The sequence below is a fragment of the Centropristis striata genome, chromosome 9 (genome assembly GCF_030273125.1).
Source record: "Centropristis striata isolate RG_2023a ecotype Rhode Island chromosome 9, C.striata_1.0, whole genome shotgun sequence".
Taxonomy (NCBI): domain Eukaryota; kingdom Metazoa; phylum Chordata; class Actinopteri; order Perciformes; family Serranidae; genus Centropristis; species Centropristis striata.
The window spans coordinates 18,740,512-18,764,597 of NC_081525.1; the positions used below are offsets into that span (position 1 = coordinate 18,740,512).

General features: G+C 39.1%; 1 protein-coding gene across 1 annotated transcript in view; it reads right to left on the reverse strand.

Annotated features, from left to right (window-relative positions):
* Positions 1–23,291, reverse strand: part of palld (palladin, cytoskeletal associated protein) — a 72,280-nt gene extending 48,989 nt beyond the window's left edge. Inside the window, exons 1-2 of the mRNA XM_059340677.1 lie at positions 22,935–23,291; positions 18,788–19,777 (exon numbers count right to left, since the gene is read on the reverse strand). Coding sequence (XP_059196660.1) covers positions 18,788–19,776 — 989 coding nt within the window. The 5' untranslated portion in view covers position 19,777; positions 22,935–23,291. The remainder of the gene's footprint in view (positions 1–18,787; positions 19,778–22,934) is intronic.
* Between the last annotated feature and the right edge of the window lie 795 nt (positions 23,292–24,086).

Below are 24,086 nucleotides of genomic sequence, written 5' to 3' on the forward strand. Positions count from 1 at the left end.
AAAATATTTCTCCCCACCTCAACCCTCCTTATTGCAGTTATTTTCCATTATACCACATAATGCATAATTTACCTGCCCTACAGGAATGCAATGGTGCCCATATTGGTTCTACTGAATGCATAATTTACCTGCCCAATGAAAAATTACCATAATTTAATGAACGTAGGAACGTCTTAACATGCCAAACATATATGTGACATATGTGATATTCTTTTTTAACTGATAGCATTAAAGCTGCACTTGAAAATGCATTTGATCAATATTTTTCCGCTATGCTACCAGCATGGCTCTAGGGACGACGATGTTGGTCCAATAGTCTGTTTTTACTTCTTCGCTGATCTGTTGAATGTGTTACAGATAATTCCATGTGTTTAGTGCCCAAAAACTAAAAGCAGATTGTCCAGGTTCATAATAACGCTGCGCAAACTGAAGCATACAACAGTTGATAGAGCAAGTTTGGTAGAGTTTCTGTGTTCCAGTCTAGCAGATATGTTATAAGAGATTAAAATATGAAAGATACAGGGAGGGGGGGGGGGGGGGGGGTTCTGTCATTCAAGACTAAAATATTGCAACAACGATTGGATGGTTTGCCATAAACTGTTGTAGATGATCATGGTCTTCAGAGGATGAATCCTACAGACTTTAATGATCTTCTGAATCTTTCTTTAGTGCCAAGAGCAGGCTGACATTTCTGGCTTTTAGTGAAATATCTTAGCAGTTAAGTAGCCATTCGAAGAACTGCAGTTTTTGGCACATAAGCGCTAGCTCATTTTTCAGGCCTGGAGGTTGTAACTTGGCAAATACAGTACGCAATTGTTTACGCATTAGCTCTATAAGTCCACTATATGTTGAGCATTTGTGTGATGTTCAGCTTGCTGTAGAGTTTTAACACTAAGTGGCTAAAAAAAAGATAAGTGCTGCTTTAGTCTATTAGTCTAATTCTTAACTGCCTAGCAAATATTGGCAGCAGTAGTGTACCAGGTTGTTAAAAGTTTAAAATTTAGTATTGATCAGTTCCATGAAATACAGTTTTAATGCTGTAAAAGGATGTTGGTATAATACTGTTTAGACCTCCCTGAAGCTACATAACATTAGATGGAAATTACCCTAAATCTTATGAATTGCATCAATTTGTTTGAGTGCTGTCATCTACAGAGATTTGAGTCTGAGGTCAGTGTTCTGGTTCATGTTTTTTAAATGCATGTAACCACAAATGTCTTGATTAAATATAGTACATGCGGGAGTCCTTCTTAATAAAGCAGCAGATGCCATCAGATGATGGAGCCCTGTTCATTGTGGCACAGGATCAGGAGCATGGGTCAGAGTTCACCGGAATATTCCGGACAGCAGACAGCTGCAGATGACAGTCAGAGCTCTGACCGGATGCAATAAACAATACTTTCCTCCAAGGAATTTTAACAAGGGGGGAGGGTAGGCTAAACTGGCAAATTGTCCTTCATGTTGTCCAACAACAGACATTGTACAGTGATGCATTACAGGAGAGCAGACCTCAGTGTCAATGTGCCAAGCAGGCAAATGGTTCAGTCTGAATCATCACAGAGATTAATATAAAATGTGAAATTCATACTGTGGTTAGGAGAAGTTTATTATTACTCTGTCAGGTACTAATACTTGAAGTGTATGTAGTGCAGGAGTTTGAATCAACAAACTTATCTGTCAGTCTGTGTGTTTGAGAGAGAGAGAGAGAGAGAGAGAGAGAGAGAGAGAGAGAGAGAGAGAGAGAGAGAGACTCAGCTGAAATAGTGACAGACATATGCAGCAGCTGAGTTACAAATGTACACACCTCGGCACTCATGGGGATGCCACGACATGCATGAGAGAGCGTGCAGACACACACACACACACACACACACACACACACACACACACACACACACACACACACACACACACAAATTATTTCAATCAGTAGAATTAAAATGAAGCAAACTAGATTTTCTTTTTGTTCACAAAGAAAAATAGATTCTTATTCATTTTATTCATCAGCTGTTCTTTCAGAGAACAACATCACATTTTTCTCAAGTATAAAAAAATGAGAACATTGCTAATAGGTTCAATGAGATTTTGACCACATGACTGTCCTTTCATTCAGGGTAAGTGTTTCCTAATTCTACTAATCTCCTTTATTTTTCTCCTATATTTAACACTCAGTTGGCTACACTGTGAAGATGATTAAAAAAAACATTTACAGACTTTCACCTGAGTATACCAGCAAATGACATCACCAAGTAAGATGGCTGTTCAGACTTACCTGAGCTGTTGTGCTGCTCTCAGTTAGTTTAACCAAAGTCACTGTTGATTTCCTTGATCTTACGTTGCACACCGAGCTTCTCCTCCTGACAGCATGACACACACTGAGCCACTGACACTCTCACACCGGGACTGCCACTCTGAGTCACACAGCCAGACGTACACACAATGCTCGGACTGAGCACAGGGTTGAGAGGGAGGGAGCAGCCCTGAACTGCCAAATTCCACACAAGACACAAGGGCCGAAAAATGCATTTAAGACACAATTAAAAGACAAAAACTGTTTCAGTGCTGCCCACACTGAATTCATTCATATAATTCCAGCGGTCTCCTTGTTTATCTCTTCCTTATATGGGAAGGATAAATCCTTCCCCAGGATTGTAAAACACTACAACTCTAAACCCATCACAGGACACAAGTAAACTTATCACAACATGTGACACATTTTAACTTGCAAACTCAGGTCATTTTCTAGCTGTTTCTTCATGGAATCTTTCTCCCAAACAAAAAACAAACTTTTTCTATTCCTATACAAGTCCGCACCACAGTCTGCTGACCATCAAAAGCTCTGCAGCAAACCCTGGGCACCTGCCAAACTACCCCATCACCATGGAAACCTCTGGGGCTCTGATCTCTGGAGGGGGAATCGTGGCGATAAAAGATGACAGTGCTGCACTATGTACTACAGTTTGACACTAAAAGAGAGGGCACCAAATATGCTGGCCCTTGCTTAATAAATACCACATGCCAGAACTAAGTAGACCAGTTAGGCCTGAACAAAAATAGCTTGGGTAAGTCCGGATCTAAATAGACCACTTTGAGTTGGTAGCACCTGGCAAGTACGAGACAAATGGTCGTGGCTACTGGGATTGGTCATGCTTTGTACACTCAGTGGTGGAGGAAGTATTCAGACCCTTTACTTTACTCATGCATTCATGTAAAAGGGTTTACTGCTGGAGTTGGTAGAGGCGGAGCTAATTTAGAACTATTCACTAATTATTTTTCTCATTATGGATTAATATACTGATTATCTTGTCCATTATTTGATTGACTGTTTGGTTTGCAAAAAAATTAAAATAGTGAGAAATGCTTTCAAAAATACCCAGAATCCAAAGTAAACATTATAACTAATACATTACAATTATTAAAAAGTGAAAGCAACAAATCTTCACATTTGTGAAGCTTCTTAAATATAATACAACTAGAAGGTACTTTGCTTATGTATCTCAAAGCACCAAAAAGAAAAAAAGAAATACAATGGAAAACTCAACAGCAATATCTCTCCAGGAATCATCACCTGGTTACTCAAGATAATCCACAGACTATGGAGGAACTATTTTCTTTCTAGTATAGTTCCTACATTAAACTGAAGAAAAAAACACATGAACAAATGTATTTCTGATTTTGAGCTGAACGGTCCCTTTAAAACCATCAGAACGGTTACAAATGCATTTTCTAGCAATAGACTTATGTCACTAGTCCTATGTTTTGGGTGCAAAAATCTTAATTTTTAAAGTAACAAAAGCTGTTAGTAAAAAGTAAGCACAATATTTGTTTCCCAGATGTAGAGGATTAGAAGGAAAAGACTCAAGAAATGTACCTTTAATTTGTACTTAAGTACAGTACTTGAGTAAATGTTCCTAATTATATTCCACCGCACGTACACACACACACACACACACACACACGCACACACACACACACACACACACACACACAGACAGAGACCATATAATAATAATCCCAAACACTCCAAAGGTTGAATTCACCTTGGGCAGCAGATATAAATCTGGTATTTGAGGTTTGTTTACAGCCAGTGGGTTGGTTTCTGATGCGCAGTCCACAGCAGAATGAAAGGGTGTGGTGTGTTTCACTCTCTGCGGGGGCTCCATTCAGGCTCCGACACACACAGCACTGGTGATATTTTGGTCACTGTCAATGAAGGAGCCTGAGAGCCTATACCACTGGGATGTAGCAGATGGGAGTATTTGTGGTGCTTGTTACTAGGTCTGATCTCAGTGTGTGATTGTACAACATGAAAATCTACGATGAGAACACACACCTAACAACGTCTTGTCTCAGTGGCGCACACACACTGTAATCATGCGGTTCTTTTATTCAAATTCTTCTGGTTTGTGAAAAAAACTCCCTCCCATTTGTAGCGATAACAACATGAAACACACCGTACTTCCCCTAAGTGACTATAAAACATGGGTTAATAAGAGGAAGGGCTTTTACAGTCTCTGGATGTTCCCATTAATTACTGAGTGACTGAGAGCGGCCTCCTCAGACCCACTGTTTTGTCTGACTGAGAGAAAAAATAATGTGCACATAGATGCAGCTTTCCAAAGTATGAGTCAACAAATAAATCGATTTCTCCCGCCAAGCAACATCAAGGGTTTATTAACATACAAACATACACAGGTGCACAGGCATTCACTCACACACACACACACACACACACACACACACACACTCACTCACAAATGGACACCACAAATAATTCATGCATATTCAATCAAACACCCACTTCCACATAATATTTCGTTGTTTAAAAAGGTCTTTCACGGGTCAGTTGACATCACATAAAAATGGGGGCATGTTGTCATGACAACCTCTGTTTTGGCTCCAAGGAGACCAAATGACACTAACAAAAACAGAGACTATGTCTTCTCATGATGTCATACTGTGATCCTAATATGTCCTCCCAACTGTCAAATAAATCCAGCATGAGAACCAACAAAAGCAACATCCAGAAGAGTTCTAAATTAAACACATCAGCCACATAAAATAAATGAGTCCAGATATTTAAACAGCAACATGAAGCCTCTACTAAAAGGAAGTGGACTGCTGGCCAACAAGATCAGATGTCTTATTGAGTCATTAATGTTGAAACCAACAGTGAGATTACTTATGTTTTTGGGAGACTGTCCTCCCCACTAAAATGACCACATAGGTTGTTCTTACAGCAGCTTGAAATGACCCATATTTACACCTGTAGTTAGTGGCGCCTTCTAGTAACAATAGTAGTTATGAAGTATGCACAGATACAAAGTATAAAGAATGACAAGGTCCACTTAGGTTGAGTGGGAGTGATGGTGGATTTGTGAAACAAGCACAGGTCTTTGACCCAGGAGACCAGTATTCATGTCCCATGTGAAACCAAAAGTCAACATTGTTATTTAAAGTTACATAACTTAACTTCCGTGCATAGCCAATGCATAGGGAGCAAACAAAATTATGTATTTTTGTAGGCCAACCCGCAAGTAGCATCGCCATGGGGTCTACTGAGAATTCACCTATGGGATTTTTGCATGGGATTTTAAATCACTGCAGAAAATAAGCTCTGTGGCAAACACATGTTTCTGATGCTTACACATTTTGTTCAGCAGCATAATCTTCACCAATGAACACCACTTTTATTGTATTTGAATCATTATTGCAGCTGACATAAGTAAAAGCTAATGTCATGCTATCGCAAACTACAACGCGGTCGCATGACTTGAATGTCACAGCTGTTATCCTTAAGATGATCTCCAACAAGCTAACCAGCGGTTTTGGCAAGCTAGCGAATACGTAGCCTAATAAATTATTTATTAAAAGAGTTTGCGAGAGCATTGAAAAACACGACCAGAGGCTGTAAGCATTTCTATGTCACACTTTATGTCGCCTACATTACTCCGTTACCTTTCATTCTTTTTCTAAGCCTAACCACGTACATTTTCCCCTCAGCCGGCTCGTTAAGAAGAGCCGCCATTAACGGCAGTTAAGTCCTACTGCAGGAGGTGTTCACTTAGTGATCTTAGTTTGTTTACAACAGGCACCGGACACTCTGAAAACCCTCTCCCCCTCTCTCTTGTTTGTTTGTTCTTCAACAGCTTGGCATCTAGCCCGCCACACTGTATCATCAAATGCTACGCTGCCCCCGTGCGGAAGGCACCAGTAATCAGGCCTGGAATTTCGTCATTTTAGGGGCAAGGCCACTTGGCCTTTTGTGTCGTTAATTTTTTGAGGGTACAAAGGCCAAAAGCCAGGGCACCAAGGCCATAAAATAAAACAATGATTTTAAGTCCATAATAAATTGAATTTAAGGACTAGTAATGACACTTCTGAGGAAGATTGGAGTCTCAGTCGAAACAGTCAAGCAGGTAAAGAAACATCTCCTTGTAAAGTAAAATGCATCAATCTTGTGCTAAATGAGAGCAATCACCTCACATAACATTTTTCACAGTCGGGAGATACCGTATTATAAAATCTTTGTTATCCTACTGTGTCATTTCTAATTGCTGTCAACATGCTTTCCAGGAGGACATGGAGTAGCCAGCCAGAGGGGAGAAACAGCTAGGCCTCAATGGCCTCAGGGCAGATATTTTTTTCAAGGGCACGAGGCCAAATTGCGAGGGCACAAGGGCCATGGCCCTTCCTGCCCTGCCAGTAATATAACTTTTTTTTTCTTCCAGATATGATGAACTATTCGATTTTTTATGATGTAATGTCTATTCGAATAATCGAAAATCGATGCCCATCCCTAGTTGTATGTATGTTGTACTATAACGAAACCAAAGACTCAGGACACTTTATTTATGGTTGCAGTTAGTTTGTCCTGTAAATTGTTGCTATTTATTTTAAGTTCAATATTTTATTAACTACCTCAGACATTTTGATTTCCTTTATTTGTTAAAGAGAAAATACTGCTGTGTTACTGTTTTTCAATAAAATAAGATTCAAACATTGAAGGTGTATGCTGTGAGTTATAAAAAAATCGGTATCGGCCAAAATCGGAATTGGCAGGTCAGGCTTTTTAAATATTGTGTACAGTGATCGGTGATTAGCCAGAAAATTGCAATCGGTGCACCCCTAGTTTCTACATATGTTCACATATACTGAACAGGGAGGTTTACATCCTATCCTGCGCTTCAGATTTCATCAATTTTCAAACGTATTATTCCTTCCACATCCACAGTCATCGATCATCATACCAAGTAATTACAAACCACTGGAGACAAACCACGTAGCAGTCTATGTCAGCGCTAAATTAAGGTATGTATCATAACTTTCTGGGAACAACAATTAGATGGAGTTAATGCAACAGTTGAACCACACGGAGCAGATTTGTGGTCACATGTGTGGTTACGCTCTGCGTCATGTCCTACTGTACCTCTATACCTTTCAAAGAGTAACTCTTATGATAACAATTTTTACTCTTTTTGATAGTTTTGCTCTGTCCTGTTAAGCTGACATCCTGTTATTTACACAGGTCCTGTGTTATATACAGAGGAAGCAGTATACGTCTGACCATCTGTGAACCCAGACAAGTAAATATACCAGGAAAAAAAATGTGCATGATCCACTAGCCACCCACGACCTTGCCACAAACATGCAAACACACAAGCACACAAAAATGTCTGCTTCCAATACAGCCAGACCCCCTCTCCTGGTGTGTGGGTGAGTAGTGTACCTCAATGTCAGTATCCTTGAATATTTGCAGTTCTAGAGCCAAAGGTTTGAGAGACTGATGTCGTCTTTAAGGGTGGAGCAACACACTGATAAGATACTTCACAAACTGGATGCACATTAGACAGTACTGAACCCAGTATCATCCTATAATTCTGCTGTGTCAAAGACTGAAAATAAGTAATTATTGTGAGACTACTGCCAACAAAATACTGCTGGAGGAGATTAATAGCTATTGAGCCAACAGGCTGAAGTTGCTGTAGTCAGGGATTGAACTCTGTAACCTCTCCTCCACACTCTGAATTTATGGACTTAAAGATCTGAGGTCTGATCTGACACACATGAGCCAGACATGGAGCATCTTCTTCTCTTCCTCCTCCCGTTTCCCCCCGAATGAAATCGAATACTGCAGACCCCCCACTTCTACTGTCTCTCCCCATGATATCAAGAGCCTCAGCATTGAACTGGCAGGGATATTTATGATATGCAAAAGACAAACATTGAGGAACAAAGATGCATATCTTGAGTTTCTGTGTAAGACAGTTTAACATTCACCCAGCTGTTATCCCGTCACATGCATATGGGAAGGAAGAGTTGAGCTTGTTTTTATGAGTCCCATTTGACCTCTCCATACTCGTAAAACAAGCATCCCTGCACAGACTCTGCTTTTTGCACAACACATGTACGCTCATTTTACTGTTTTACACACCATGAGAGTCTGCTGCTATTTCTATGCGGACTCAAACACATACAACAGCACACACTAAATTCCACCACTTCAATATTGTCAAAGATACGTAATTGAATCGGGCTCAACATCAAACGCAGCTCTTTGGCAGCCTCGCAGGAATCCAACATGCAGGAAAAATAACAACCTAAAATATCTCATCAAAAGGCAGATTACTGTAAGCTGAATCTAATGGCCATGTCTTATCAAGCATGATGAATAGCAGAGAGTCATTTAACAGGTGAACAGAGGAATGTAACCCAGTGCTTACTGTTCACAGCCCAGCTGTGGAACAGACCCTGAGGCCCGGATGACTCAAAACTACAAACCTTAACTGAGAACAGAGACAGACAGAACTCAAGGCAGTGATTCCCAACAGGGGTGCTTGTACCTCTGCTGTTGGAGGGACATGAAGGATTGTAGCTTAACTAATTTGGAAAATGGAACTCGGTTTGATTAAAACAATATAACCACATATTAAGTAAGCAGTAACATCAGAACAACACATGTTGCAGTAATGTAAAAGTGTATGAAAACTAATTAGAAGTTTAAACAAGGAACTAAAAAGTAATGACTTAAAAGTTCTAAGCAAAAAGTATTCAAGAAACAGTAAAAAACAAAAAACAAACAAACAAAAAATACACGAAAAATGTTTTTAATAGTTATCTAATATCTAATCTAATGAGCTCACAAATATGAAACTGGATATCCTGTTTAAGACTCGCTTTCAGAAAATATCCATTTCCCAGGTCATGAATACCAGAGGATAATATGGACTCTTCTCTTAATCACAGTAAACACGAACACATTTAAAGGCAGCATAAAAGTCATGGATACATGATTGAAATAATTAGTTTAAATTTTGGATAAGTGGCTAGCTAAATGGTTAGCTAAAAGTAAAAAAGACTGGCTTATAGTATTGGATAAACAGTTGAACTAGTAAGCTTGGACTATTAAATAAGTGGCTAACATGGTTAGTTGTATGCAATGTAAGCTTAAATTAATGGATAAACGCTTGAAATACTTACCTAAAAGTAATGGTTAAACCGGTTAACTAGTTTGCAGGGACTATTGGATAAGCGGCTAAAATGGTTAGCTAAAAGAAATGGATCATTTTTTACAGTTGGATAAACAGTTGAACTAGTAAGCTTGGAGTATTAAATAAGTGGCTAAAATGGTTAGCTATACGCAATGTAGAATCAAATTAATGAATAAACGCTTGAAATACTGAGCTAAAAGTAATGGATAAACCGGTTAACTAGTGAGCATGGACTTATTAGCGGCTGAAATGGTTAGCTAAAAGAAATGGATTATTGGTTAAAGCAGCTAGCTTCAAGCAGTATTATTCAGATCTCTTAAGTAATAGTAAGTAAAAATATCACACTTTGAAATTAGTCCACTACAAGTTAAAGTCCTGCATTCATATTTTACTTAAGTAAAAGTACAAAAGTATCAGCAAATAGAGAGTAAATGTACTTAGTTACATTCCACCTCTGGTTTCAAGTTATAGAAAAACTGTTGAAATAGTTATCTTAAAATAATGGATAAACAGTTGAAACATTCAGCTTCACTCCAAGTAATAGTAGAAGCAGTAAAATGGATGACCAAAACAACCTAATATGGATTTTGGAACATTTGGAACGCATATTGGCTGAATGGGCACACAAGTTGACTTTACAGAGCTGTATGGATACCTCAGACCAAAAAGGTTTGGAACCACTACCTCAGAGGAGCATTAGCAGATCTATGATGCCTTGTCCACTTGAACAAATGTGTAGCTGTCCAACCTTTCAGAGCCCTGTTCTTGAAATACTGAAGCTTTTGGTCTCATATTTGTTGTGAGGCCCAAGTAAGTTGAGCTGCTGTGATCTGACTGAAAGTAGTCTGAGCGCTCATGTGTCACTGACCATGCAAGGCTCGCTGGAGTTGGTTAATGGTGACCAACCCCAGCAATAGTGTGTGCATGTTTGCCAATGAGGCCTGCTGACAGTCAGTGTGGAGCAGAGGCTTTAGTACAGAGTCAAGATTTATGGAGTGTCCTCTGCCCATCCTCCTGTTGAACTTGTCTTAGATTACCATCCTCTTGCCGTGCATGACTGCTGCCTTTGTCCGCAACAGACATGCTTCATATTAAATCTGGTATTCCACTTCTTCAACTGTCACTGATCCATTTATATAACTCTCTACAAATCTCATTTTGCTCTACTCTTACACTACTTCCTTTCTCATATAACCCTTTCTTGTCTGATTGCTTAAGTTAGTAATGATCTGGGTTAGCCAGATATAACAGGTAGAATGAAAACATTCCTTCTTTTATTGTGTCAAAAAGAGTAAGTCTAAATAACATGTTTTAGGACATAAAAAAGAAGCAGTGGCAAATCCTTTTTCACGGTCTACAAGACTCACCCACTAAGCACTAAATGTGATTTCAACATGGTGCTGTCAATGAGCCCAAAATCTTTTTGGCTGTGTGTCGTCCAAGCAAAAAGCCAACATTAGAGGTTTTACTTGAGTAGAAGTACTAATTCCACACTGTGAAAATATTATTGCTGCTTTGAAAACGTTACTTAAGTATGCTAATAAAATCAGGAAAATGTAATTAAAGTATTAAAAAGGGAAGGTAGTTAGTACAGCCTTTTACTATTATTTATCATATCATTAGATTACTGTTGCTCATGCATTCATGGATTTTACTGTTGTAAGTGGTTGAGGTGGAACTCATTTTTGAAACATTACTTATGATTTGGGAAAAAAATCTGAAAATAGTTAGAATGGAATACTTTCTATTGTGTGCATACATCTTAAACTGTAAAGTAACTAAAATCATTAAATAAATATAGCACTGTAAAAACTACAATATCTCCATCTGAGATGTAGGGCAGTGGAAGTAGAAAGGGGAATCAAAAGACAAGGGTAAAGAACAAGTTCCTCAAATTTGTATTTAAGGTACTTTAATGTCTAAAATTGACTGCTCAAGATTAGTAAATATAATAACGATAGAAAACACATAAATCACAATTTAAACCTGGTGGCCAGCGCTATCTTGTAAAATGTGTATGTCCATGGTGGAAGCAAGCACATGTAAAATAGTTTTACAAATAGGATAAGTGGATTAGTGTGAATTTTGTTACTGTATGTGATGAGGGGTCAAGGTCCCGACTCCAAGGCCAGGAAAGGAGAAGGAAAAGTCTCACCTCGTTAGGTGAAACTTCACACTCTGTCTCCAGGCCAGGAGAGGGCCAGGGGCCACCGCCGAGGCTCAGACAGGACAGCTCCATTCGTCACAACTCCCATTAACGTACCACTGAGGAATAGCGAGGACATGTGTCTATCTGAGTGTTTTACAGTGCATATTGTGATGCATTCATGTGTACAGTCTGCATCAGGCCAGATTTGATAGTGACGTAGTAGTGGTGCAAAGCTGTATAGTCTCTCCAGTGTCATGTATGTTACATTAAAGTTGCTTTGTCTATTTATGGTCACCTCCTGAAATTCTTTGGCGGCCTGCAGTGAACAAGCTCGAATATACTGAGCCTTTAACACATCTTTGTACACACACCATCATGAACACGGTTCAGTTATCAGCATGGTGAGAACTAAGTAATACGTCAAACTGACTACCTCACAGCAACTTGTAAAATCTCCATACAGAATCTGTAGTTAAACTTTGTGTGAATGTTTTTATGCTTCAGGAATGTTAAGTTTATGTCAAATAGTCCCCATATAGTATTAATTTGAAGAACGAGTGCACCCCCACAGTCATTCCAGGCTCCCTCATTATTTGGAGCTTAAAAATGAAATGACATCATGCTCGCAGAATTCGAAAAAAGCAGGTATAAACATACCAGTGCTTTTTCCTTTCCCCTCCTCCTGCTGAGATCAAATGAGCCCATGAGGGAGAATTTAAAATTATGGCTTTCCTGAAACAGGCCAAACAGTCAGCATTACAGTCAGGCTACGTCATGAGTCAGCAGTGGGTCACCTGCTATGACCTCATACTAAAGTCTGTTTCACAAAATGTAGGAGGAAGGGCTACTGTAACTGTTAGCTGGTGGAGTAACTACCTCTGAACCGAAAGGCTGGCACTGTATGCCAAACTCATGTCTTTCCCTTACTTTAGTGCAAAAGGACCAAAAGTTGGCAAGAAAGAAATAAGAAACCATCTAGGGAACCAAAACTGGAGCCTAAACAAGACACAGAACCCATAAGAAATAATAATAATCTTTTTTATTTCCTTAACATGTATATTTCTTAACATATAAACTGGAACTTTTTTGATTATCTGGCATCTCAATGGTCCTTGATGTCTGCCTGTCTGTCTGTCTGTCTGTCTGTCCGTCTGTCTGTCTGCTAAGAGGGTAAAATAAGAACAGGGGTGGAATCTGTCAGAAAATGCTGGAACTATGATTATAAGACATAAGGTAGCATGTGGTATAAAGTATGAGGAGGTAAATAACAGGAGGTGACACAAGGCATTTCCTGTAGCCTCAGATTAGAGTGATTTGGCCCTTCTGGCTGTAGAAGGAGGAATTATTCCACAATTTGTTGGTCACCAGTGGTTTAGTCACCAGGACTGAACCATGTTTGTTAAAGGAAAAGCTTTTTGTATATTTTGTAACAAGACAAAGCAGTCTTCCTTAAGGAGTTCGTATGTCTTATTAAATATGGTCATTTAGTTTAACTTTGTGAAATGGTTGTGCAGTCGTTGTTTTGAACACATGGTTAACATCGTGAAATGGAAATACTTGGTTAAGTTTAGGTGCAAAAACTACTTGGTTACGGTTAGGAAAAAGATCAGGCGTTCTCATTAATATTTCCGTTTGTAACTACTGGATGCAGTAAAGTCGTTGACTTAGAAGGTGACGTATCTATGCGAGAAGTTCACAGGTTTACTTTAAATAACAACGGGCACTTTTAGATTCCAACAGGACACAAACGGTGGTCTTGGATCAAAGTCCTTTGTTTGTTGACTCAACCACCCTTAACGGCCTTTCTCTGGCTTTTCTTCTGCCTTTTCTCCTATACTGTCAGAATAACTACGGCCACTAGATGTCGCTAACTAACAAAACAAGGCAATATTGTTCATAATAAGCTCCACCTCCTGGCTCACAATTGTGTGGGTTATCTACAGATAAGAGTATACCTGCTACATATTGGTTAAACTATGATCACTTAATAAGAGTTGCCCAGACAAAGACAATTTGCAGAATAAATACTTAGATAACATGTTGTGTGTTTGTGTCCTTTTATTTCTGTGTCCCTGCTGCCATCTATGATCCTGCACATCAATATCAGCTCAAGTGGGGTACCATGTTTGAATTTAAACAAGGATCATAGTTTATATTTTACAACAAATTCCATCATTAATCTATGGAATGATGTTGGAGACGCCGCCTTATGTAGGTTTCATGGCAAAAGTCATCGGCAGCCTCTCATCTTCCAAACATTTCCCCTGTGGTTTTGTGTATACGGCCGAAACCAAGAACCCGAGGCTGCTCTCTAACATAACTGCCCATCTCTCTTCATTCAACTCACAGTCAAGTCTTGAAATGCCTTGTTTGCACAGCAGGCAGTTAGTGTAATGACATGGAAGAGCATCAGACAAAATGCCTAAAATAGCATGCTGAGCATGCCACAATTGGAGATGGATTTTCTCAGTCTGCTTTGCAATGCAGTAAAATAGTGAGAAATCAGTCATCAAGCACCCGCAGCGTGTTTGGTGTTCTGCACAACCAGACCACACACCATCAATTTTGTTTAGAAATGCTCTCTTTGACAACACAAACACACACACACAAGGGTCTGACACTGACTGCATACATTCTCCTCTTCTTTCATGCCAACAGCTAATCTTAACCCAAAACTAGCCCCTTGAAGATGTAAAGAAAGGCCAAAATGATCTCAGGCTGCAAAAATGCACAAAGTGGTTCCCACAAGGATAGAACACACGCATCCCAATATCAGAGATGCATCATTATAAGCAGAGCGTTGCATAAAACATTGTGTGTGAGGAGCTTGAGGATGTACAGAAGAATACCAGGCGCTCAGCACCATAAGACTCTCCGGCCGAGACAAATTGTGGCTGACCACGGGAGACCGCGCCCAGCACCCAACCACCCAACCACCAGGAATGTCTCTTTCACTGGCCGTGCAAAATGCTGGCATCAGCTCAGCACCAACCCATTAGCCTGAGTGAACGAGGAGGTGAGAAGGTGTCAGCTGGTTGGACTGGCATCAAAGGGGCTCATCATCAGAAATAAAATAAGCCATTTCAATTCAACCTTTGAAAATTTGTATTTAAAAAAAGGAGAAACACACACATATCCGTATGCTTGTACACACACACACACACACACACACAAGCAAGTGCAAACTTTCAAGGATACGTTTGAAATGAGAAAATTGCAAATAAAAAAAGATGTGCAAGAAAGATTAGGCACAGCTATGCACAAATAACAGGCAGTTATGCTGAGCAGACATACTAATTCACTTTGCTTCCTGGGGGTTTGTCAGTAAGAAACTACACATGTAAGAAACCTAGACATATGAGTGTGAAATGTGTGATTTTAAATTAAAAAAATACTAAGAATGTGTGGTAGTCTTTATGGCTCGAGAAATTCAGTGTAGTGTGTTTTTTTCTTTATTATCTAGCTAAGTTAAGGGACATAGTCCTCAGTAGCATCAAATTCTGTATTCATTTATACTTTATATTCATATGCAAACATATGCAACTAGGGTCGCAGCAGAGAAAGCATTGGCTTAGAGTTTTAAGATAATATGAGATCTCAGATGCTGTTTGCTACTTTATCTTTTTAGGATTTCACCATGTGGATATCTTTTATATCTATATAATTTGCAACAAGATGCTCAGGTTTGTTTTGAATAATATATAATTTGCTGCCATCTAGTGTCCACAATCAACAACCAACACAGGTAGTGACAGCACTGTTTTAACTGCACACAGACAATACTGAGTACACGTCTCTGCAGCCAAACACACAATCCAACAAACAACAAATACTGATTCACAAATCTGTATTTGGTTAATACTGTATACTGTAAAAACACTTTGAACAACATTAAGATTAGGACTGCCCGCTGTTAGTTTATTAGTCGACTTATCAGTTGTTTTGGTCTCAACTAAGATTTCTTTAGTTGATTCTTTAGTTGGAACTCAGTTTAACAGATCTGTTGAATAAAACAAGTAGTTGATTAGTTAAGAAAATTGTCTTGAGTGTTGGTCGACCAAGAATTAATTTTTCTTATAAGGATCACATTTTGTAAGGAACATTTGTCAGGTATGCTAAATTAGAAATAATAGTGGGCAGCAAAAGCAAAATATTTAAGGACAGTTCTTACTTCCACTTCACTCTCCATTCATTTTCTCTATTATATAACGTCAGTATGGCCGCAGTGTGTCGGCTCTCCTCTTTTCCTGTGCTTAAACATGCTACACACTACCTTCATATTCCCCAAGAAGGTGTGGGGAGATGTGGAGCCTGGTAACTGAAAATGCATTGCCTGCATTCCTGTGCCTGGCTCCTGTTGGCCTGAAGACTATTTATACAGCCACAGCGGAGGCCCCTTATAGCCTACTGGGGAGATGCACGTCCTCCTGGGCCACTGACTTTATGTCTTCTGATTACACAAACACCTAAAAACACATTGCTTGCTCAAAACTTAACGGAAGTGAACCTATTTAACTTTATTGGACCCTTTGGAGGGGTCAGTATTATTACTTTAGGCAAGACATTAACTGCTTACATGCACTTTGACTTAAATTCGAGGTAAGACCTAATGGCATATTGGTTTCTAATAATATACTGATTAATTGAAGTAATACAATAAAAAGGACCTATTCTGAATATTAGGGTATAGTAGTTTAAAAAGTGATCAGTATAGACAGTCTGGAAATTCCACCATAAAAGCTAAACTATAAAGAGGAACAGATACACTGCAGAGAGTCTATTCTTACAGCCCTGAAATCATCACATTCAAATAGATTGCAACTTTAATGAGTACAGGTATGTGTCTATAGTAAACAGCAAGCATGTTGACTGAGCTGTGAGGTTGACATATCTAGAAACAAGAGAGGAGTGTATTTTTAGTTTGCTGATGAACTGGTGCAAATAACCAGGGGCTAGGGTAGCTGTCCTCACAAATGGAATAACAGTTCATCCAGGCATAAATTAGACAGTGTCCCTGTTTAAACTGGCACAGGTACCAATGGACACAGAGTGGAAGTCCCCGCAAAGCTGAAACCAGGTGCTCTGCTTGTCAACACATGGGTAACTCTCACCTCCTGGCGGCCTCCCATGTAGCTCACCTTATCTGTAACGTGCAGGTCAGCCAGGCTGAATCCTGATGCCTGCTCTGGTCAACATCACCGACACTCTGATATAAAAGTCTGTTCATATACTGTAGCACATTCAGCGCATTCTCGGATCATGTTCATTCAATATCTTGAAACTCTGAATGTTAGCAGTACAGAAGTTTCCACTTATGTTACCTGACCTGTGTATGACTTTACTTCAGCAGATAAATAAATTAACTTCTTCCTAGGAAAAGTAGGCAGTTTTCAGGAAAAGGCAAAAAACAAAAAACAACCAACAACTAAGTAGAGCCAGATGGGTACAGACATACAGTCATGGAAAAAATTATTAGACCATCCCTGTTTTCTTTAGTTTCTTGTTCATTTTAATACCTGGTATAACTAAATGTGCATTTGTTTGGACAAATATAATGATAACAACAAAAATAGCTTTTAAGAGCTGATCTAGCCATTTTCCATGGTTTTATTGATAATGATTTTGGTTATTATCAAGAAAACCATGGAAATGGCTAGATATCATCATAACAGCACTAGTCATTTATTTCAATCATCCCCATCATGATCTTGATCCCATTATATATCTGCTATTCTATCAGTTTAATGAGAATGAGTTTGAGTTTTTTTGCGAAAATGTTGCTCATAGTTTAGCCTGTTTGTTTAGTCTGCTAACCATAGTCTGTGACAATTCTATGAGAAACAATGTCCAAGTTATTCTGGATAATCGAAAGTCGAATCGAATCGAAGTTCACTGTCAACGGTTGTCATTGGACAATGAAATAGTTCCTATTAAAACCTTTGTTTTTTGGATAATCCACAGTAACGGAGGTGCTGTTCATGGAAAGATATGTTGCTGTCACTGTATACTACAGAATTTTAAATGTGTGAGTTTAATGTCTACAAAATGCGGTACATTATAATCACAAAACAGCAGGTATCTTTGAAATCCAACACCCACAACTAAGCCATATGTTTCAGCTCAAATCTGAAACCTTTCACAACAACATGGATGAGAAATCCATGAAGTGGTCAGGAAAACGAACATTTAATATCTTCACTTCCATGACAACTGGGGAAACACCATCTGTTGAGGAAGATCATGTGATACCACTGAAAGCTCCAGAACAGCAACTTAAAGATACACAGCTTGAATCATGTTGATATCATGTTCAGGTTTTATTATGTTGAGCCATGACACTAACAAATTACTTCATCAGCTAACATTATGAAGCAACCAATGCCAGATGCATGGAGCGTATAAGTTGCAGCTAGCTGGCTAACCTCAGTTTAGCCTAGGCTACAGCTAAGTTAGCGAGTTGGCTGCCCCTGCCTTGCATCACTGTAATAGAAAGCAAGCATTAGTTCACCTTTGTTTTGTACATTACATCATTTATTGTTGGATAAAATCAAAAACATTTGTCATAATACATAAATTAGTATTATAGATTATGTCAGCTGGTGAAGTAATTTGCCAAGCTAGCCAGATGGCATATCCACTCAGATAGCATTTTGCTAGTATAATGAAACAGGAAACAAAAAAAGGCTAACTACGTTTTTTTTAATAGGAAGAAAGCCAGCTGAGGGTCACTTTGATCCCCAATACCGAACAAAAGTCACGAATCCAATCCCCTGCTGATGCTTTGATCACATTCCTGTTTTATTTCACTCTGTAAACTTTTTTGAGCTTACGTGGACTTTATGTATTTGTTGACGTTAGCGGACTCTATATCTAAGCTATTGTTAACTAGTGTTGCACACTGCGCTGAAGAGAAAAGAGGGAACTGGGGAGCATAAATGCCACATCTTTTGGATTTCAACAGTAAAACCATAACCAAGTCCTTAACATAGAAGTCAGTCCAAGGAAGTCCTAGGAAGACATGTCTCAGTTTTTAAGTTACCCTGCGTACATTCAAATATTGGCAATATTAAACAATTAATAGGTTTAAATTGTTCCACCTAGTACTTATAATACAGATTTTTTGTCAACCACAAAGACCAAACATTACCTGACAAGTGGCGGGGGGTTTCCTATGACTCGGCATTCCAGACGGATGGGGCTTCCTTCTGCCACCTCCTGACTCTTCAGCTTCTGGATGAAGCATGGAGGAGACAGCGGTCCATGTGTGGTTGGAGCTCCAGGGTGCTGGTACCTTGCTGAAACTGCCACTCCTGTTGGGCCTCCAGGCTGAGGCTCCAGGCTTATGGCTGGCTGCGTCTCCTCTTGCTGGCATGGTGGCAGAGAGGGAGCAGAGACTGAGCCCTGAGGGACTGGCCTCTGATTCCTTGGAGTCAGATAGCCACTGTCAGGAGAGGAGGAGTCCTCCTCCACCTGCTGCTCCAAATGAGCAGAACCTTTGAAGATGGAAGACAGCTCCTCGATGAACGTGGCAGCTCGGCTACAGAACTCTGTGGCCGAACCTGCCCGATCATTCAGCTCCAGACCCTCATGAAGCAGCCTGGGTTTATCCTGCTTATAAACTGGTTGGATGGGTTTGTGGCGGACCACCTTCTCCACAGAGGCTGGAGCCTCACTGGACACCTGTATGGGTTTGCTGAGGGGGGCATTCTGACTAGAAGAGACTTCAATTGCTGCACTGTCATCTGGGCAGGGGGTTTTGGTCTGGTGCTGCAGGTTTGGGCTTATGGTGAGGTTTTCAGTAGTCTGGGGGGGCACAGGGAGGGAGGGGACCGGTTGGAGAGCCTGCTCCTGGGATGTAGCTTTAGAAGGTCCTGGATCACCAGATTCAAAAGTTTCACCAAAGGCCTCCAGGGCCAGGTCCAGACTACGATTAATCTCCTCTGCACTCAAGAAGGCAGTAAGATCTGCAAAGTCCCCATCTCCAGAATCCAGCTCTGTCACTGAGTCCAGGTAGAGTTCCCCATCAGAGGAAGCCTCAGAAAACACACCCCCATCGCCCTCCAAAGTCCCGCCTCCTGCCGGGTCCTTCAGCAGCTGAGAGATGGGGAGTGGCTGATTCCAACTCCCGTCCTGCATCCTGAAACACACATCAACTGTCATTCACCAGCAAGTTACACACATTAACACGGTAGACGGTACAGTTTATACTGTACATGAGATAAGCGTCAGTAGAAAGGGAAATGACAAGCAGCTAAAAGAGGAGTCAAGCTTAAAATATAGACTTCACAAAAGAGGCACATTGGCTGTGGCAGCCATAGCTGGCAGGATGACTCAGGCCAGTGCTGTCTGCACGCAGTTGGTGGGTATTAGCAAAGGCCTTCACTGAGGTCATAGTGAACATGACTGGCATTTCTTCCTCGCCCTTGCTTCTGTCAGGACATTTAACCCCATCACTCTGTCTCTTTGTTCTACCTACATGACTTGTGTTTTACTCCATGTTAATGGAGATTAAGGCTGAATGACAGTTTTGACTGAAGATTGTTTTTTGAGTATTCCTGTAACTTTTATCCCCCATAAAATGGCAAATAAATACATATATATTGTTGTGTTATTACTGTCTACTGTTCTCCTTTTGTCTGACCAACATTTTTGAAAAAAAATCTTAAATATATTTTATGTAGAACTATATGAAATGGAGGAGTCTGAAACTTGTGTGTTGTGATATTTTATATATATTATATATATTTTTGGGATGTTTGGGATGTTTTCTGTCAGAGGATTATTAATAAATCGACTGATCCATCCAGCTTGGATGTAAATACTCATTCTATGTAAGGCAGTTGCATCAATCTATAAAAGACCATCCAACATCCAACAATATACAGAAAATATATGTAACTATATAAATCTTTTTAATACATAAAATCATATGGATGTTCATGTGTTCATACCATAAATTATCTATTACCTTTTTTCCAAACTAAGGCCATGCCATTTTGTCAACAAGTGATGAGTGTCTGCACAGAGACCAAGAGAATCAAAAATAAATGTGCACAACAACTAACAGTATGTACAGCACATTTATTTAGGGTTGTTGTGATACAACCAGTATTGACAATAACCATGATCATTTAAAAAACAATGATAAAACGTGATCGAACCACAGAAAGTTTTAAATATTTTACTGTATTATTACACTTGTACTTTTATTGTAATATTACCATACTTATATTATTATACTTAAACTTATCATCAGAACACTTTATACTAATACATATTTGCTGTACAACATACCTCATATATAAAGATCTTCTATATATTTTTCTCTGTTATATATCTCTTTTAAACCCCTTATACTATACTGTGAATATCAGAGGTGGAAGACGTATTCAGATCCATTACTTCAGTAAAAGTACTAATACTACATTAAAATTCCTCCACTACAAGTAAGAGTCCTGCATTCCAAACTTACTTAAGTAAAAGCACAAAAGCATCAGCATCAAAATGTACTTAAAGTATCAAAAGTAAAAGTACTTGTTATGCAATGGACCCACTCAAACTGTTTTATATATTCCAGATACATTATTGTAATATTCTTTTTTAATGCATTTATGTAAGCAGCGTTTTCATTTTCTTAAGGTAGCTCATTTTAACTACTTCATATACTGTTATGATGTTTAATTTAAAAACGTCTAATTTTAAACTGATCATGTTTTCATGTTAAATCTCGACCTGAAAAGTAACTAAAGCTTTTAGCTAAATGTACTGGAGTAAAAAGAACAATATTTGCCTTAAAATGTAGTGGAGTAGAAGTATAAAGTTACAGAAAATGGAAATACTTAAGTAAAGTACAAGTACTTGAGTAAATGTATTTAGTTACATTCCACCACTGATATATATCCTCTGCATATGTATGTATGTATATATATATATATAATATATATATTATTTTTTTCATCTATTGCTCATACTAGTACATACAACAACCTATTTAACTGCTGGATAAAGTTGTGTGCATCTGAAAAAACAATATACTCTCAGGGAAGAAAAAAAAACCCTATGTGCAATATTAATAATAAATGCCAAATAGCAGTATATAAGGTATATTTAATGCATGTTTAATATGTATGTATACGTCTCATTTTTATTCTGTTTTTATATCTTGTAAACTCCCTTGTCTGTATCTTGAGCTTTTGTGATGACTAAAGATATATTAAGTCTTATTTTATTATAATAATCCAGTGTCTCTTAAATTTTGTTGATTTTTTGTTTATCAGATCATCATTTCACTACATTAAGTATTATTTTTTGTCCCCTTTTGTATCGTTATGGTTACAGAATCTCTCTCCACATCCCTACACTTACTACAACTATTTTGAGTGTCATGTATTTGCCAAAAAGGAGACAAAATGCAGATAAACAAGATTAATTTGTCTAATATAATTGTTTTCTCTCTCTCTAAATTTTCTATATACAGTATATTGTGATGTCTTTATCACAATCTGATATCAAGACAGCCCGAGTCACCTGATGTATCCCTATATACTAGTTTACACATAATGTACTGGTCTCTAATTTTTACTCAGATGTTAATTAGGTTATAAGCACATGGAATTTAAAAAGCTCGTATCTCTCGAGACGCTGACTCTACACGTACAGTATGTTGTGAAGTTGTTGGTGAAGACACATGTATGACGCAGCGAGACACTCATGGCGTCCTGAAGACCAGCTGTTGTTATTTTTAATCCCCTGGGCTATGTTTCACAGCAGTGCAATCCCACCCACCCCGAGCTGAGGAGAGAGGTCCTTGAAACTCACTAGGTATAACTGGACACACAGACACACAGACAGACAGTCGCTGGGTTGAAGCATTAAACAGACAAGCAAAGAACATGTCTCTGTCTATGTTCTTTCATCTGCAGAGAACAAAAACAACAGTGAGGTGCTGATTAAATATGAATGTGGAAACATTGAGACTGACTGACAGGCTGTTAACTCATATTATTCCAAGATTTCATAGGCCCTGTTTAGGAAACATTTACTGCATTTTGTATATGCGTTTTCACAGTGTTTGTTGTTTTTAATGCAAATAAATTATTTAAAATGAGAAAGAATCAACGTGTCCTTAAATAAAACATGGTGTGAATGCCATATGTTTGAATTAGACTGATACTCTACACCATTTAAAACACATGCACTGTTACATTAAATGATTCAGATCATACTCTTCATAAACAGTTAAGAACCTAACCATACAATACTTATGAGTATCAACAAAAACAGTGAAAACTTACCTTACAGTGGGCTATTTGTCCAAACGCTTTGTCCTGCTTTTGTGCTTCCAGGTTTGTCTTGTTTATTGAATCAAAAAGAGCCAAAAAGAAGCGTCTCTTTCCAGAAGAGCAGCCTTATTGGTCGGACAGTCAGCAGGATCTCTCAGGTTCAGGGTCCAATTGCGTACTGCCTCTGCAGTGGCCTGCTGTCCCATCTGTCCTGGTCTCTAACTGCTCACTGTGTGGGGTTATATTTGGCCCGTGGCTCAGGTTTCACAGCCAGAATATTGGCAAGAAGAGAGAGTGTTAGGTAGTCCATGGGAACAGAAGGCAATGCTGACATTTTTACACAACAAGTATTTATTAAACATGGAAAACACAAGTTGTAATACTTGACTCCAGACACCCACAATAGGCACTCACAGGCCAATTAAGGGGGTTCGTGCAGCATTTAGAAGCTCTCAATGTGCACTGGCCACTGGAAACACCACAGGTTTGGATAATGAAGAGATATCGAACATCCTGCTGAATACGTTACTGGCTGGGCTATGATTTGTCTAGTGAAGACGTCTAAAGTGACTCTGAATGTGACAGCAGCTTGTGAGTGTTGCCACAGTGTCCAGCTGAGTGGATGTGTTGACCCCAGACCACCCACTTATCTGTCTTAACTATGTTGAGTTATCTTATTTACTAGGAGGATTTAGCAAAGACTAATGACCAGTGCTGCCAAAAAGGTTCTTGAGATGCCACTTATATATATTGTGCTGATATGTTATCGGCCAATAATGGGAAATGTGTATTATTATGTATTATTCCAGGCTACATGGTGGTGAAGGGTTAGCAAGAGGGTCGCCGGTTTGACTCCAGCCTGTGATTCTTCTGTGTGGAGTTTTCATGTTCACCCCGTGTCAGCGTGGATTCATTCAAATTTAGGTTTAATTGGTGACTCTAAATTATCCATAGGAGTGAATGACAGTGTGAATGGTTGTCTGGCGATCTGTCCAGGGTGCACCCCACCTCTTGCCCAATGTCATCTTTTAATCTTTAATTTTTTTCTAAATGTGGCCCTTTTACTTCATCATATGATACAAAGCTGAATTGCTGTCATTGACTTAACAAGCGCAGCATATACATTAGGTGGCAGTATGCACCTTTAAATATGGTTTACGAGTC